Source organism: Schistocerca piceifrons, chromosome 3 (assembly GCF_021461385.2).
Source record: "Schistocerca piceifrons isolate TAMUIC-IGC-003096 chromosome 3, iqSchPice1.1, whole genome shotgun sequence".
Taxonomy (NCBI): domain Eukaryota; kingdom Metazoa; phylum Arthropoda; class Insecta; order Orthoptera; family Acrididae; genus Schistocerca; species Schistocerca piceifrons.
In genome coordinates this window covers 578,272,056-578,285,457 of record NC_060140.1, presented here as the reverse complement: position 1 = coordinate 578,285,457, position 13,402 = coordinate 578,272,056, and the positions used below count along the sequence as shown (strand labels likewise).

Here is a 13,402-nt window from a genome sequence, read left to right as displayed (position 1 = left end):
TCATTAAATTAATTGAATACTTCGAAAAGCTGGTTCTTTTTAACGGTTTCTTCTACTACAAAGGTTAAGCTGAATTACGAGGTATGTCCACAAAGTAAGTTCCGTTTGGTTATATAAAACAAATGTGTGCACATACAGAAAAAATATTTATTGTACAAAAATCGACATCTGTTAAACTACTTTTCTACATAGCTTCCGAAATTTTGTAGGCACTTGTCATAGCATGGCACAAGTTTCTGTATCCCTTCTTCATAGAAGGTTTGCCGCCTGTGTATTCAATCATGTGGTAACATGTTCTTTCAGCTCGGCATCACCATTGAAGTGTTGACCACCACGGACAAATTTGCAGAATTTCCACAGCAAATGCACTAAGTGTAAACTTAGGGCTGTGCTTACTCTTCTCTTCAATTGTGTGAACCAATTCATCAGTAACCCCGATGGGTGTCCACTTCATTCTTCATTGTACACTTGATCACATCCTTCATTGAACAGTCTGACCCATCTTCTAACCATTGAATCACTCATAGCATTCTGTCCATAAACCTCGCAGATTTGCTGATGAATTTCCTTTGGTTTAACTTTCTTTGCATTTAGAAAATGAATCACAGATCTGATTTCACACGCAGCGACATTTTCAATTACGGATGACATTATAAAGAAGCAACTGCAAACATAACACTGCCGTGCATGGGAATAGAAACGGAACTTACTTTGTGGACGAGCCTCATTTTTGTTTAAATCATGAAATTAACATACATAGTTATGTAAACAATACTTTTGATGAAGCTGTTAATTACTTTGGAATTAATTAAGGGCTAGATTTGCTAATATGTTTTCGAATGGAGCCAAATAAATACTTAAAGAATGCTAGTGTTTCGTCTTCCAAACATTTATCGTTATTATAGAATTTATATTTGTTTATAAGTCAACAATAGAATTTAAGTTACAAAACAATTTCTGACTACATCCTATAAGAAAAGATACCAACTAGGAATAGTCAAAATAAATTAGAAAATCAATTACATACATAAAATTAACCACAAAATTAGATATGGCATTATATTCTTTAAAACTGTGGACCAACCTTTCTCTTTTATGAAAATGCAGATTATACTCATGTATGTTAAAGGTATTTAATTCAAAAATGGAAAAAATGAATTTTAAGGAGGCAGATGGCAAAACAAGAAGGGAAGTAAAAATATCCCAGCTTGCTTCATCACATTGTGCCACTCTCAGACAAGAGTGGTATTGATGAATTTAGGCTAACATTATGACCCATTCGGAACTTCATTGGCAACAACTGCCCTTGTTTGATACGGTCATCATTTTCTGTATTTCCTCTGCCTCTTAATAACATTACACAGCACCTTAGTTTAAAATAGTTGCTGTTGGCTCTATCTAACCAAGCTGAACACTTGTCTTGTTTTCCACACAGTGCTGCAAGATGCAATGCTGTGTCCAGCAGACGAACAAGTGTCAAACTCACACCCAGTACTGTTTTGTGATGCATTTGTAGTTATTGGATCTAGTACAGCATCTACATGAATTTTCATGTTGTGTGAAATATGGTTTCTACATGATGTTTCTACAGTGTTGTGGGAACATTTGCAGAGAGCAGCTCTGCATATAATAGGAATGCCAGACACCTGATTCCTTCTTCTGGCTTCTTCTACTTGTTCTCCTGGAGAACACATTTTTTCAGATCGTCAAGTAGCCATTCTTATAAAAGGTTTTTGATAGGTGCTGCAATTTAACAGGCAGGCTTTTCTTGTCACATGTGGCTTGAGTTCTGTGCACCAGGGTGGTGAGCACAGAACTGTGTGGCAGGTTTGGATGAGCCCTAAGCTCCTCAACAATCTGTGTCAATACGATACCGATACAAGCCAAAACACAGATCCATATATAGTGAGCCACAGACTACATACCCAGAAAAATAGAGGAGACACATTTATAATATGTGTAAGAGAAAATGGCAGCAAAACAGCCTCTACTAAAAAATGTGGATGTGGTCTTTAATTACATCTTAGTGTGAATTAATGCAAGAGACTGGAGTACAGCCTGACACACAAATTCAGAAATTTACACCACACATCTTTTAGTACCCATAAGACAACAGTCTTAATGAGTTACTTTGTGAGGAACAAATGTGGAAGGGTTACCCGCTGCCTCACACTGCATACAGAATGGTGGGTCCAAGTCTGTTACATTCTGGGTTAAGTGTTTTATAAGTAACAAGAAGACAGACTGACTGACTGACTGCTAAGTCACAATATTTATGACACTGTTGGTCAGGGGCGATTCTAGAAGTCGATCAAGTGGGTGGGGTGAGGGTGGGGGGGTAGTGGAATGGAATATTGCTTAAGAAAAGGAGAGTTGGGGGTCAGCCACTGACAAATTCGTAAGGTTTGGTGATTTGGTGTTGCTTAAAGTAGTTTCTGGTAACTGTTTTGGAGTTCAGGGTAAAAAATGTGTGTTAATAAATAATAAGATGCCAATTTTAAGTTAAATGATATTTACAGGTTTAGGTAGTAAGCTATCCGCTGCTCTTATTTTTTCAGAGTAATGTATTCGCTGATTTCTGAAGTCATTTTATCCAGTGTAATATGATACTGCATTGGGAGGGAGGGCTGTAGCCCCCGGGGTAGGGGGGAGCGGGAGGAGGGGGGGCTATAGCCCCCATAGCCCCTCCCTTGCCACCGCCCCTGATGTTGGTAGGTGATCAGTATGCAAACTGATCATGATGAATCAAGATCCTAGAACTTAGAAGTGCTAAGGCCTGAGCTGAGATTGCTGTGAGCGTAACTTCGATAAGATTTAGCATTGTCTCCCCTAACCCTTTAGCTACGGCAGGATTGTTGAAGAGCTTAGTGCCACATGCAAGTTTCTGGAATGCCGTTACTCTAGCATCAGTGAAACAATATTTGGAGTAGAGGACTGAAGAAACTTGGATAATAACTTCAGGTCTTTGGGGGAGGGGGGGGAGGGGGGGGGGGGAGGGGGGCGAGGCATTCAACCAGTTCTGTCACATTAAATTTGCCAAGGAGCCTTAAGAAACCCGACTGCTGCTATTATATTTTCAGGATCAGTAAATTGCAGTACCTTATAGAGTCTAAAATAGGCTAGTGGAATTAAAAGAGAAGTTGAATAAGATCAAATGGGATGTAGTGGAAGTGCAGTAAAAACCAATAGCCAAATGGAATTAAAATAAGATCATATGAATTATTACAAGGGACCAAATCAGAGAGGCATTTCATGTGTTTTTATACAGGAAGATGAAAACCAATATTACAGATACTGGAAGAAAGAATAGCAAGAGACTCATAAAAAGAAACTCAAGCTATTGTATGGAAATCATCACATGTGCTCACATCTTGATAATGGGATAGAAAACCTTTCCGAAGAGTTACAGAAACTGAAATCACAGCATATCCCATAACAATATGGTAGTGGAGGATCTTAATGCAACAGTAGAGAAAAGCCAAACAATGATTAATCTGTGGGAAACATCACAAGAATTACCAGAATTGACTGAGGTCACATGATAGAAGAATTTACAGAGAAGAACAACATGCTGGTCCTGAAAACAATATTCCAGAAGAAAATGAAAATAAAATAGGCTTGTCATGGATCACATAGAATTTAAAATGAAATCAACTACATTATATATATATGTCATGGTTCTAAGACAGTTTCAAATTGTAACTGATCATTTTACTAGTAAAATGCTTGTGCGCATGTTACTCACCTTCAGATCACAACATTCCCCTGTAGCACAAGAAGCATTAGAGAAAAGCATACAAGTTGTGGCATTACAACATGGATTGTCACAGTGTTCAGGTAATCCACAGTCACACTGCTCTCCGGCTTCCACAAATCCATTGCCACATACTGGGCCATCAAATAGACTGCAACAACAAAAAATTTTGCGATGTGGAGTCTTTCAGTATTTTCTTTATAATATAATAGTATTTTGTTGGTGATGTAAGTACATAGTATTGGTAGTCTTCTCTGAACATACTTTCAAATTAAAGAAAACTTATTGCACACAATGAATTGAAACAAACAAAAAATTGTAACATAAAATCTCCAGTATCCCTTTAAATGCTGACTATATACAAGTGTGCATTCTATAGAATCAATGACAAAGGAGACAAAAAATTAACATTGTAATTTAAGTTACTTCAATATTAATGTACACTTATTATAACCGAGTATCATAACTGCACAAAAATTGTGCTTTCAAGCATAGTCTAATTATCTTCTTAAATCTGTACATTTGATTTTACAATAAAATAGTAGCACTTCCAAAACTAATATTATGAATATAATATTATCTTTTTCTTCAAAATAACAGAGTTAAAGGTAAATGGTTAAAACAATAATGTATATAACAACCTTATAGAAACACTCAAATTTGTGGTCACTTACCTTTTAGGTTTGTTTCTTAAGCAGTAATCCATACCATGCTCAAATGCTAGAGCTAGGTACTCCAAACTACATGAACTCCAGTGAGTTGGACTCATTGAGCTAGAACGTAATGATTATTGATTAGATCAGTGCCGCACAAAACATATGAAATCAGATCAGTCATAAAGGACAATGAATTCTGAAAAAAAAATTACTTAAAATGGTAACAATGCTTGAAAATGATTAAATCAATTGAAATGCTGGTTACCCAATTACACATTTTATTTAAAATAAGTTAATGATATTTCTGCTTTGTTTATACAATTTTACTTAATGCTTCTCTGAGAGACATAAGAGATAAAAAGCTGAGAAAATAGAACAGGGAAGGCAGTTCTTCAGTAATACTGAATACAATGAAGTCCATCTCTGCAGTTGAATGACCAGCACATCTGACTGCAATGAGGAAGATCCAGGTTCTATTCATGTTACTCTCAGGGATTGTTTCCTCTGTGTTAGGACTGGAATAATGGTGCACCCAGCCTCATGAAAACAACTGAGGGGCATCTCTATGGTCAAGAAAACTGATGACAAGTGGGAGGGGGAGGACACCACATCCCTCTAGCTGCATACGAATGATGCCACTGTATTGTGACAGACTGAGATTCAATTACTGTAGTATACAATACACCTGATTAGTTAACAATACAATGCACAATGATTTTTTATTACATAGTTGTATATTTGTGGCCATGTAACAATAGTTTAAATAATTTTTTTGTTCAAGTCTTATGAAATTACGTGCTGCAATAGATTAATCACAACGAAACAGTTATCTCATTCCAATTATTCAGTAGTACTTGAAATGCTTTTTGTTGTAAAGTTTTAGTATTCATGTCACAAACAATGAAGGGAATTAGTGTACATAATTATTTTAATGAACATTTTTATATTTTGTATAGTAATTGTTAAACATATTTATTTTACTAATTTATTACAGAAAACTTTTGTAATTGACAATAGATTTTAATAATATCTAAGGCTGTTGCATTGTAGGAATCTTTCAAATGTGATGGTGGCTGCAACTGCATAGTAGTATGGGGTTCATTATTATGAGTAGAAGTGGGAAGCAGTGGAAGTGTTGTCAAGTTTGATTAGTGTGAATAAATGAAATTCTTTAAAATAATCTGATTCAAGATTCTAATAATCTTCATGATCTCCAGTTCAACCAGACGAGTATCAGATTACTTTAGTAACTTTTTCCTACTTCAAAACTCAGTTTAAAATTTTTCAAGAATCATCATATTAAAATGTAGCTACTGAAAATAACTAATATTGTTGAACTGAAACTTTGACTTAATTCTCGTCTGTATTGTGTAGTAAAGTTACACATCCAGCAAGGGATGACATGGCAGCCAGTCAGCATCACAGTCCTCTGGGCCTGATCACAGAATTACTTCCAAACAATTATCGAATACTGTCCGATTTCCTTAGCAATATAACTGAATGGGGGAACCTTGTAATAATGGCATACTCATGTAGTCAGCATTATACCTTATAAAAATTGGGTTATGTATGGGGGATGACTGCAGCATATAAGATCCCTTCATTTTGCCAGTTGCCCTTTCTTCTGCACTAATATTTTCAACTCTATGTATTTAATCACCTTTGCCTCCTTCCAAAATTGAATTTCATCTTGTTTTCACTAATAATTAATTTTCAGTAGTTTATTTGAGGGATGAAACTATAATAGTGGCAACTATTTATTTACAGCTTAAATAAATAGATACATGTTTCAAGTTTTACTATCCTTCAAAGTAAGCACTATCATTGTGTTAACTCATTTCCAGCAATCTGGAAGTCTTAGGATGCTCTTATCAGTGCCAGTTGTGTTGATGATGTTGAACGGTCTATTTAGGGTGACCAACTCTTGTATTTCCCGCGATCTCCCCTATTTGAACATATTTTTTTGTAATCTCCTGGCTCCCGTATTTTCAGGCTCATTGGGCATTTGTCTCCAGTTTTCAGATTTTTTCTTTTTTTACATATGCACACACATTTTTCAAGCATTTAAATTTTGCATGCACGATCAGAATTCATTGAAATGTTGGACAACAGAGACAAGTAATTCTATATCGACATTATGTCTACTGATTATCTTAGAAATTGTCAACCTACACTTGGTGGTTAGACGTGACTTTGTTTCAGTGCCAGTGCTTACTGTGAATCATTATTCAAGATTTTACAATCGGCAATGAGGACAAAGCTAAAACACCACCAAAAAAGAAAACAAAGTATATGTGTACATATCTTATGAAGTGGGAAGCTTTATATTCCTGGATTGGACCAGCATGGTCAAATGTTTATACAGTAAATTGCTCGATCTGCAAATGTGAGTTTAGCATCACACATGGTGGCTAGAATTGTGTACGGCACATGAATACTCCAAGTAATAAATTATTACTCTGAATTCTAAAAAATATATATCTTACTGTTCAGCAAGTAGTAATTAGTAATTGGCAATTTTCTGAGTTAACTTCTTGTATTTGCTTGTAGGTCACATAAGCAAAGCAAATGATGTCACTACATCATCCATGATAACTACCTTCTTCAGCTCTCCTAACCTGAGAAAAGGCCTAACAAACAACAACATGAAAAGCATTGCCGGTGAACTTTCATTTATCCTACTACACAGTATAACACAATCTAAGCTATAGGAACTTGGACTGTGCAACCAAACTTTCAAAAAACATATTCAGTGAATCTACTGTGTCAAAGAAAATATCTTGCCGGTGAACTAAAACTGAAATGATCATAATGAACGTATTGGCCCCAAGAAGTGTGAACGATTTTTTGAAAGTTTGACCCCAAAAAGTGTAGCAAGTTCTTTTCTTTAGCAACAGATGCCTCCAGTCACCTGAACAGGAAAATGTTTCCTGTTTTAATATGATATTTTAACCCTTTTAGTGGAATTCAAAACAAATTGTTGGATTTCATGGAACAGGCAGATGAACTTTAAATGCATGTCCATAGGTTGTTAAAAAACTCACTTAAGTCAAATAATTTGAATATCAGTAATATATCATCTTACTGTGCTGATGGTGCCAATATAAATTATGACAAGCACCGTTCAGTCATGAAACAGTTATGTAATGAGAATGAAAAAATCCTCAAAGCCAGTTGTTTTTTAACCATGTGCTTCATAATTCCATGAAAAGTGCATGCAATTATTTACAATATGTAGATGTTGAAGTGTTAGTATTGAGACTATATAGTCACTTTTCCTGTTCTGCCAAACGAAGAGAAACGTTAAAATCATTTTTTGAAACTGTTGATGCTGAATGTGCAGAAAGTCTGCAACATGTAAATACTAGATGGTTATCTCTCACACCTGCTGTAGAAAGGCTTTTAAAAAATTTGGAGCCTATAAAAAGCTATTTTAAAAGCATAGATGATTCAGACTGTCCTAAAGTTTTGAACAAGTATTTTTGCAATGAAAATACAGAAGCAGACACAATTATTCAGGCTTATATTAGTTTCCTTGTGAATACTGGAAAGGTTTTCATTCAAAAAGCAAAGTAATTCTGATCTTAGTATTATGAAATCTCATGAAGCTGTACAGTTAGAGTTAGTAAAGTTAGAAGAGAAAGGAAGATAGATTTTTTGGTAGTGGTACTGTTATTGATCGAAATTTGAATACTACTAGTGAGAACAACTTCATTGAATTGTATGATTCTTTAAATTCTTACTCAGTTAGCATATGTGATGATAGTTTAAAGTGTTTAATCCCACTATGCCTCAAAGGGGAATTGACATTCAATGACACGCATGAAGTTGTGAAATGTGTCAAGCTGGATTGTGTGAATAAAGATGAATTATATAAGGAACTTTGCAGTTCTAATGATGTAACTAAATCTGCTCTCTCGTTAGAGGGTAGTGTTGGTCAGAAATGGATAAAAGTTTTAACACCTTTGAAGTCAAATAATGTGAATTTTGAAAACTTTGGTAAGCTGGTAGATTATGTTATGAGTATACCAGAAAGTAGCATTCACACTGAGAGAATATTTTCTCTTATGAATAATAAGTGGACAGATGTAAGGAACAGAAGTAGTAAAAACCTGATCAACTCTGAATTTTCCTTCTTGTGCAGTGAATTCTTTGAATTTGCTAAAAATGATATAAACTACTGACTGAGGCAAAATCTGTTGCAAAATATGTGTAAGTATTTGCAGTGTGTAATTAAACAGTTATCTTTTACATATACTGCTTTGATTTTTGGTGAAATTTTACCTTGATTTTAATCTCCCTTATTTTTTGTCAAGGATATAAGTATTTCACTTATTTTCTTTTTAAAAAGTTGGTCACCCTGAGTATATTGCATGATGAATCTCTGTAATGGTTCCGAGGTGAATGCCATTAAGTGCTTTCTTCAATTTTGGAATCAGGTTGAAGTCATCAGAGCTAAGTCTGAGAGTGTTGAATGGTATAACAGTTCCCAGCCTCATCAATCGAACAAATCAGTCATAACTTGAGCACTGTCATGCAAAATGATGGGTGGGACCCGCAGGAAGTTTTGCCACTTCTTTTTTTACACTGGTCACAGGCTATGATCCAAAAATGAAAAATTCAAAGAAAGAAGCGGCAACAATTTCTGAAGGACGCACTCCTCATTTTGCAGGACAGTGCTCGCACACATATGGCACGAGTTGTGACTGATTTATTCAGTTGATGTGACTGGGAAGTGCTGTACCACCTGGTGCATGCCCCCGACTTAAGCTTCACTTTAAAACAGTTACAGAGATTCATCAGGCAATAGACTACTCCACTGGAACTGTCACCACAACTGGCACTGCTAAGGGTATCCTATGACTTCCACGTTGCGGACAGTTTATCATACATAATGCTGGTGACTACAACGAAACTTTGAAACATGTATCTATTTTGTATAAACTGCAAATAAATAATTGTCACTAGTAAAGTTTCGTACCTCATATATGCATCAATGTGATTTCCATCCATATAAAATTTTGCTTTTGGTAATCTTCATTCCTATCTCACTATCTATATTTTCCCATACCACTTGAAAGGACATACATGAGATAACAAATCAAAAGCTGATAAACTTCAATGTCACCTCAGGCAATGAGATGATCATGATTTGTATGCATTAAGGAAAGTCACTGTCTCTTCCAATAACATAACAGGATATGTTTTGCAATAAACTACAGATTTTTTTGTAAATAATGAAAAGCACACCATATAGTTCTGACCAGATCCTTACCAGTGCAACCTGAAATATATTGCAGAGCACTGTCTCAACTGGATGCACCATGATCTACAAAGGTACCCACCTGCTGTCACAGACATCCAACTTCCAGAAATATTCATGAAAAACTTCATCAAAATCAGAATTTCAGAAAATCACTGCAACTTCAAATTAGAATATCACCTTAATAAGGTTCAGCATACTTCTTACTAAGAGCTATTTTGCCCTATGTTGGCAGGGAAATGGTAATATTTTTGAATTTTGCATATCTCCACACTCTAATATTGTGTGGTATAATATACTTGGAAAATGCTGCAAAAGTAGAAAAAGTTTTTAAACCACAGAAAAAAAATGAGCTGTGAAGTTGACTTGTGGTCTTATAAACTGGACATCCTGTAGGCACCTATTTGAGACTCTTGGGATACTGACACTCAAATCAGTACATCTACTCACTGATGATATTTGTAATCAACAACGAAAAAATTTTCTGAACTAATTGTGATATTCACAATCATGACACAGGGCAGAAGCAAAAGCTTCACAAAGAGTCAGCAACTGTCAATAGAGTACAAAAAGGAATTATCCATTCTGGAATAATAATTTTCAACAACCTTCCTCTGAATATAAAAAAAGGACACTGCCAACCCAAATGTATTCAAGAGGAAACCGAAACAGTACCTCTAAAACCATCTGTATGTAACTCAAATGCATTTCCAGAGATGTAAATCTTGTGAAAGATGTATTATATTATAAATGGTGTTATAATATTATAAAATGCTACTGTACATAATGTTTATACCTTGTGTGTATATTGTCTATAACACTGTTGTTTTTCTTGAAATTTTGAAAGTATTATTACATACCTAGCCAAAAGAAAACTGAATAAGAAAAATCTTAAAAATTATGCAGGATATTTCAGGTATAATGTAAACACTTTAGGAGTAAAGGGCAACAACTTACAAAAAGCAGCCACTAGGTGGTATAATAAGAAGCAATGTTGGGCACCAAGAATACTTGCTTGAAGGGGTTTGTAAATAGGAAGAATAAAACTCTAAAGTGACAGGTCAAGTTGACAATGTGAGTGACCAGAAAAAAGAAAACAGGAATAGAAGTAGAAAAATGGAGCTTCCAAGGTGAAAGTGAGATACAATGAACATTTATGAGTGTTGATTAGGGACTTGCTTAGTGGAACTGAATGAACAGTACAGAGTACTAAATGAACTAAACTTATTCTCACAGATAAAACCTCTCTCATCAGTAGTAATTATAAGTTTATATATAATGTGACACATCATACACATATTAGTGAATTTAAGAACTTTATATATGCTTCATTATCACTATTAGCATAACAATGTTATCCTTTTAAATTGTGAAATAACATTAATAGATACCCACAATTAATCAGAGGCAATGTTGAAACTTCATACATGGTAATAGGCTGATCAATTTAGTATACTGGGTATGTACAATACTCAGTGGAACAGACAAAATAGAATGGTGAAGATACATCTGCAATTTTTTTTTTCAGAAACAAAGAATACTCTGCAGATAGAAAAGATTTTAGAAAATGTATGTGTCATTTCTCATGACATGGCATGTGGCCATATTTTTTACTGAGAACTGTAGATGTCATGAGGCAATATTATTTACTGAAAAAGAGAGTCATAACAGTAAACTGATTCTTTCCACAATTGTGACTAACAGAACATATGGATAAGCAACTAACTAACCCCATTTGCCAAGTAAACAAAACTTCAACAAAATAGGGCAAAAGAATGTAGTAAAATTAAATCAGTTGATGCTGAGGGAATTAGATCAGGAAATTAGTCACTTAAAGTAGTTGATGAGTTTTGTTATTTGGGCAGCAAAATAACTGATGATGGTTGAAGTAGAGAGGGTGTTAACTGGTAATAGTGAGAATAACATCTCAATAGGAAAGGCAAGGGTAAACTGGTTGGGATGATAGCAAAATCTTTGGGTGGGAGGGGGGGGGGGGGGCACTAAAACTCATTAGAGTACTTTTTTAGGCTAAGATCAGTGTCCAATCATCCTACACTGATTGAAATTAAGCTTAATGAAAAGTTCAAACAGGCAGGTACTAGAGATGTGAAAATATCACATGATTCTCATAACAGTACAGTGAAAAATAATGTTAGTATGTCACAAGATTCCCATAAAAGTACAGTGAAAAATAATAAAATATTGCATCAGAATATCAGGGGATTAAAAAAAGAAAGTAGATGAGCTTCTTGTTTGTTTAGAAGATTTAGAAACTGGGAGTGGAATAGATGTACTATGCCTGTCTGAACATCAAATAGTCAAGGGTATGGAAAGGAAGCAAGTGCATGTGAGTTTAAACTAAATAATGGCACTTTTATAATTGTAGCCATGTATAGGTCCCCATTCGGAAACTCAACTATTTTTGAAAAACTTTGATCCTTTGTTGTGCTACCTTCAGACAAAGGAAAGCAAATTATTGTTTGTGGGGATTTCAAAGTAGATTTTCTGAAAGATCTGAAAGAGTCAGATAGAAAGCTTGACCTTGAAGTATTACTTGGTTCTTTCAATTTGACATCAGTTATCGATTTTCCTACTCAGGTGGTACAAGAAAGCAGCACACTGATAGATAATGTTTTCATAGACCAAGATAAATTTAATCAAATAAAAACTTTCCCTGTTAAGAATGGTCTGTCTGGTCATGATGCACAGATAGTTACAGTATATGATATACACTCCTGGAAATTGAAATAAGAACACCGTGAATTAATTGTCCCAGGAAGGGGAAACTTTATTGACACATTCCTGGGGTCAGATACATCACATGATCACACTGACAGAACCACAGGCACATAGACACAGGCAACAGAGCATGCACAATGTCGGCACTAGTACAGTGTATATCCACCTTTCGCAGCAATGCAGGCTGCTATTCTCCCATGGAGACGATCGTAGAGATGCTGGATGTAGTCCTGTGGAACGGCTTGCCATGCCATTTCCACCTGGCGCCTCAGTTGGACCAGTGTTCGTGCTGGACGTGCAGACCGCGTGAGACGACGCTTCATCCAGTCCCAAATATGCTCAATGGGGGACAGATCCGGAGATCTTGCTGGCCAGGGTAGTTGACTTACACCTTCTAGAGCACGTTGGGTGGCACGGGATACATGCGGACGTGCATTGTCCTGTTGGAACAGCAAGTTCCCTTGCCGGTCTAGGAATGGTAGAACGATGGGTTCAATGACGGTTTGGATGTACCGTGCACTATTCAGTGTCCCCTCGACAATCACCAGTGGTGTACGGCCAGTGTAGGAGATCGCTCCCCACACCATGATGCCGGGTGTTGGCCCTGTGTGCCTCGGTCGTATGCAGTCCTGATTGTGGCGCTCACCTGCACGGCGCCAAACACGCATACGACCATCATTGGCACCAAGGCAGAAGCGACTCTCATCGCTGAAGACGACACGTCTCCATTCGTCCCTCCATTCACGCCTGTCGCGACACCACTGGAGGCGGGCTGCACGATGTTGGGGCGTGAGCGGAAGACGGCCTAACGGTGTGCGGGACCATAGCCCAGCTTCATGGAGATGGTTGCGTATGGTCCTCGCCGATACCCCAGGAGCAACAGTGTCCCTAATTTGCTGGGAAGCGGCGGTGCGGTCCCCTACGGCACTGCGTAGGATCCTACGGTCTTGGCGTGCATCCGTGCGTCGCTGCGGTCTGGTCCCAGGTCGA

At 36.5% G+C, this 13,402-nt stretch overlaps 1 protein-coding gene across 1 annotated transcript in view; it reads right to left on the bottom strand.

The window, feature by feature from the left end:
- The window catches only part of LOC124788853 (mucin-4), a 258,570-nt gene that overhangs the window by 31,002 nt on the left and 214,166 nt on the right, over nucleotides 1-13,402 (bottom strand). The window contains exons 12-13 of the mRNA XM_047256137.1: nucleotides 4,429-4,527; nucleotides 3,746-3,905 (exon numbers count right to left, since the gene is read on the bottom strand). Of these exons, the coding sequence (XP_047112093.1) occupies nucleotides 3,746-3,905; nucleotides 4,429-4,527 (259 nt within the window). The remainder of the gene's footprint in view (nucleotides 1-3,745; nucleotides 3,906-4,428; nucleotides 4,528-13,402) is intronic.